The 5,116-nt window shown below is 41.5% G+C and overlaps 1 protein-coding gene across 1 annotated transcript; it reads left to right on the forward strand.

Annotated features, from left to right (window-relative positions):
• Nucleotides 1-1,828: 1,828 nt before the first annotated feature.
• On the forward strand, nt 1,829-3,443 carry LOC135474065 (uncharacterized). The gene is made up of 3 exons (XM_064754063.1): nt 1,829-1,988; nt 2,098-2,175; nt 2,303-3,443. The coding sequence occupies exons 1-3, from the start codon at nt 1,916-1,918 to the stop codon at nt 3,157-3,159; spliced, it is 1,008 nt and encodes a 335-aa protein (XP_064610133.1). The 5' UTR covers nt 1,829-1,915; the 3' UTR covers nt 3,160-3,443.
• Nucleotides 3,444-5,116: the final 1,673 nt, after the last annotated feature.

Raw genomic sequence — 5,116 nt, forward strand, 5'->3', positions numbered from 1 at the left:
AAACAGGAGCCCCAAAATAGCAATTGACAATCTAAGCATTCCTTGACATTTTATTTACTACTCATGCTTACATGCCCTGAGCTATGTTTAGATGTGAAAAGAGATGTACATGTCACTTATATGGAGTTTAAACAATTTTGTGTTAGAGCTTGTACAGCTTGTAACATGTCCTCGTGGATGATGAGTGTTGCGTGGAAATACTGAAGAACCCACGACAAGAGATTCAAAACGAGCAATTCGAATGTTGCTTTAAATTTGTTGAGACTGCCAGTAATTTGTAACCGATCCAACATTCTCATACTGGCACGATGCTTATTGTTGTTCCTGTTGTTGTTGTAAAGTGGATATCGTAGTGTAACTTTCCTGAGATCAGTTACCATATTTTTTTTTTTTGCCAGGAATAAATCTGATAAGTTTATCAAATCAAACTGATATATACGCACAGAGTAAGATTAAATGTTTTGAAACGTTGAAAACGCGCGTCTTGGACCGATCGGACAGCGATACTCACTCAACCCGCGTTTCTCCATATCACCAAAAGTTAAGCCCAATGAAAAGCTTCCATACATTACCGGACTGTTAGAAAGAAGTAAAAGAATTAACCAAACCGCACCATAAAAATATTCAGGATATAGCATATATACAACTTCGCAGCATGAACACATGATATTTTCACGGCAGCAAAAATGGACCAAAAATGCAGAATTAATACATATTATTCAGCGTAATTTCTTTCATCCAAACCACCGATGCCGAAAATATTTAGTGACTTAACAAAATGAATGCATCGACAGATCTATGCAAAACTATTCAACTAACCTCAAAGCATTCATAACTACGTTTTCAAAATTCTTAAAATCAAGTTACCACAAAATGTAGGCAAAATGTATAGCGAAATACCCCAGATAAATACTCTGAATGAGTACTAAAAATGGATAAACAAAGTTATAGGATCGTACACCGTAAGAGATCGAGAGGGTCCTGTTTCCTTCCAAACGGTTATCACCTGTTTTAACTTGAAGCCAGTTTCGTTGAAATCTTCATGAATGGTAAAATCATGTACAGTACATAGTCGGCCATATCACACTACATCATATGTATCAATTAATTTAATTAGCATCCCAAACAAGCTTAACGGAGGTCGGAATAATAAATGCGAATGTTGAAGTGGAACAAAAAATAGCGTTTCTTCTAAGGCATATGCCAATAATGGCACAAGTTTGACCGGTTGATTCATGTTAAAAGTTGGCCTTGATGGATGGAAGCAATCGCGGCCATTTCACAAGCCCATAACGTTCCATGCATGGAGTTGACAACGGGTTTGTTTACAAATGGCCGCCAACGTCGCTAGTTCTAGTAAATAGAATGTCAATAATTATTGGTTGCTGGTTTTTAGTCCCATATTATGATTGGCTCAAACTGGCGAGTTCTGGAACAGAATTAACCCTCTCCCAAGGGTATATAAGGGCCCTTGGCCTGAAATCGGCGTCACTTCAGCCTTGACAAGCGAAGAACTCACGTCGCTCTTGACAGCAAATTGGAACAATTCTCCTGTCTCTTGATCAATCAAACGCAACAAATTCTTCTCGTTACTCTTCGAATTTCAATTTTTAATTCCTTTACCCAATTTCTCACCTTGCTTTATTTCTTTACAGCTTAATTCCCGCTTGTAGACTCCTATTAAAATAGGTAAGAGTTTTGCCTTTATATTCTTTTCGCCATTACAACACAGTTATGGTTTATAAATTTTATGACGTCACACTGGCCGTGACGTAGGTAACCGTAATCAAATTTTGTGCTCTTTCGAACACAACGACACCAACTTTTGCTTTCACTGTAAGTTTAAAATATAATTAATTACCTGTGCTGGTTTCTTAGTAATGGATTTTTTAATACTATATTTTTCACAGGACAAATGGCCCAGCAGTCCTCTGCAGGGATCTTGTCCTGCTTTGCTTTTGTTTTCTTCATCTGTCGTCATTGGAAAGGTAAATTTTAATGTAACCTTAAATAAACACTGATTTTTTTTGTTTATCATAATGTCCTTCAGTCCGTTTCGTTTTTTGTAAAAACTTAAATCTTCTAATTTGTCCTCAGCCAAAAAGAAGACCAAGAAAAACAACAGGAAAACAAGGAGACTCTCACGATGCTGTTGGTCAGCAGAAGATGGAGCAGGTAAGTAAAAAATATTAGTTTATAAAGGTTAATAACCATATAGACCTATTATCAGTAATTTAAATTGTGAAACTTAACAATTTCCACTTATTGAACCCTTATCTTTTTATCTTTTTGTTTTAAACAGACATCCTCATCTCCACTTCTACTCCCCTTCCCTCAACAACACCTCACCCAAACCGTGTTCCTAACTCCTCTTCCCACCCCATCCCTTCTCACACTGACCCTTCCCCGAGCCCTTCTCCTGCCCTCCCCACTTGCCCTGTCCCCTCTCCTAACCTCACCCATTCTCCTGATATCACCCCTTTCCACGTCTCTTCTGAATTCACTCCTTCCCATGTCCCTATTCCTGAACTCGCCCCTTCCCATGTCCCTATTCCTGACTTCACCCCTTCCACTGTCCTCATTAATGACTTCAACCTTTCCCACACACCCTCTCCTGACCTCACCCCTTCCCCAATCCCTTCCCCGATCCCTTCTCCTCACCTCATCCCTTCCCCCATCCCTATTCCTGACACCCTTTCTCCTGATCCCATCACTCCCTCTGTCTCTTCTCCTCACCTCATCGCTTCCCCCATCAATATCCCTGACATCACCTCTTCCTCCACCCCTTCTCCTGTCCTCACCCCTTCCCCTCTCCCTTCTCCTCACCTCATCCCTTCCCCCATCCCTATCTCTGGCATCATCTCTTCCTCCATCCCTTCTCCTGTCCTCACCCCTTCCCCTCTCCCTTCTCCTCACCTCATCCCTTCCCCCATCCCTATCTCTGACATCACCTCTTCCTCCATCCCTTCTCCTGTCCTCACCCCTTCCCCTGTCCCCTCTGCTGACCTCACCCCTTCCTCCATCCCTTTTCTCTCTCCCAGGCCAATCCCTGATCCAGACCTCTCCCACTCTGCTCAACCAGCTTCCTGTCCTCCTCACACCAGGAAGAAGACATCACAGAAGAAACGCAAGAAGAAGAAAAAGAGTAAGTTTATTTAAGTAGAAATTTCTGATACTTTGACATGTGTTTGTAAAGCTGGTGGTTTGATTTCTTCACAGATACTCTTTTTCCTTTCATTTCAGACACACTGTCAGCTACCACCCCTTCTCCTGTCTACACCTCTACCATCACCCAATTTCACAACCTTACTCCTTCCCCTACCCCTTCACCTGACCTCACCGTTTCTCCCATCCCTTGTCCTGACCCCACCCCTTCTTCTGACCTCACCCCTGTCCCCATCCCTTCTCCTGTCTCCATCTCTTCTCCTGACCCCATTCCTCCTGACCTTACCCCTTTCCCCATCCCTTCTCCTGTCCCTGTCCCCATCCCTTCTGTCCCTGTCCCCATCCCTTCTACTGTCCCTGCCCCCATCCCTTCTCCCGACCCTGCCCCCATCCCTTCTCCTGTCCCTGTCCCCATCCCTTCTGCTGTCCCCATCACCTCTCCTGTCCCCATCCCATTTCCTGACCTCACCCCATCTCCTCACTCCACCCCTTCTTCTCACTCCACCCCTCCTAGGCCCTCCACTTCCCCCACTACAATCCTGCCAGGAATTTTAAGAACATCATCAGACACCACAGCAAAGATGTCAAAGAAGAAGAAACAAAAGAGGAAAAAGAAAAGTAAGTTTAGTTAAACCAACAAATTTAACTTGGTAATACTGGTACATCTGGTCACCTGTCTTTTCACTCATTTTCCCCCATCTCATTGCAGACACCCCATCAAACCCACAGGACATTGATCCCAGGCCAAAAGGAAGGCGGCCACCACATTTTCCACTTAACTCGGTACAAGGAGATTTTTCCCAAGGTAGGATCCCGCAAAAGCACCACACCTCGCGTTTCCCGAATACGCAGTGCTGCAGTATCGCGTTTGTGGCAGCATTACGCGCGCGTCTTTTCCCCCCTGCATTCTGGGACCGAGAGGCGGTCAATCGTGCCGTTTTGATGGGAGATGAGATTCATACGCGACGCGTCGTGGAGCTTGGCCGCCATCTCACAGGGGAGACGCGCCTCTGTTTCGACGAAATGGACAATTTTCTTTGGATTGATAACACTTTCTTGAAGGTAAGCTTTAATAATACAGTCTTTTATGGTTCTTTTGGTATGTCTCCAACTTTAGCTGGAGAATTTGGTACAGTAACTTTTGCTCATGCCTTAAGTCTGTCTCTTTCAGATCCATTTCATGCTGCACTTTTAACTGCTGGAAACCTCACCACCTCCATTTTTCGTGGGGAATCTGGTATTTACTTCTTTGACAGCCATAGCAGGGACAAAGATGGACAGGTTGCTGAATGCGGGACGGCCATTCTCGCGCATTTTAAGGATATCGCGCATTTTTACGACTACATAACCCAGAAGGAAAGGGCAAGTACTATCTATAACATTGTTGGTTTTAAAGTAACAATTGATAATTAATGAGGTAATTTCTAGTATTACATTGATTAAATGCTTTAAAGCACTTGGACAACTAAACCATTATTTTAATCACTATTTTCTGTCTAAATTTCAGATAAATGTATGTCGATTGATGCTGAGAAGAGAAACTGGCTTCACAAACTTATTAATTTAATTAATAGTTATAGTGCAAAATAAAATTATTTTTATTTTTTGTGTATATATATAATGTTTTGTTTTTCTATTTATAAAAAGCAAATAAAAATGAATGTATTCTCAGTTGTTTCATTTTTTTTCCTGTTAAACTTAAGTTAAAATGTTACAATAAAAAATTTGAAAAATTTTGTGTTGGTTGTTTTTCAGTGCAGAGCTTTGAATCCTGCTCTATATACAATAACATGTAACTGTTTTACATTTTAACTGTGGTGTGCTTGTGTAATGTAGAACAAAATTTTTGTTTTCAACCTTAAATTTCTAGTTTCTTTCATTCCAGGGGTTAACATGTTATCTCTCATTTTTGATTTCTTACAGGTTTAAAAAAAAATCATACTATTTTCAC

Source organism: Liolophura sinensis, chromosome 8 (genome assembly GCF_032854445.1).
Source record: "Liolophura sinensis isolate JHLJ2023 chromosome 8, CUHK_Ljap_v2, whole genome shotgun sequence".
Taxonomy (NCBI): domain Eukaryota; kingdom Metazoa; phylum Mollusca; class Polyplacophora; order Chitonida; family Chitonidae; genus Liolophura; species Liolophura sinensis.

Coding starts and splice junctions, on each gene's coding strand:
- LOC135474065 (XM_064754063.1), top strand. CDS start 1,916: ATGGCCCAGCAGTCCTCTGCAGGGATCTTGTCCTGCTTTGCTTTTGTT. Junction 1,989..2,097: donor CATCTGTCGTCATTGGAAAG/GTAAATTTTAAT, acceptor ATTTGTCCTCAG/CCAAAAAGAAGACCAAGAAA. Junction 2,176..2,302: donor GTCAGCAGAAGATGGAGCAG/GTAAGTAAAAAA, acceptor TGTTTTAAACAG/ACATCCTCATCTCCACTTCT.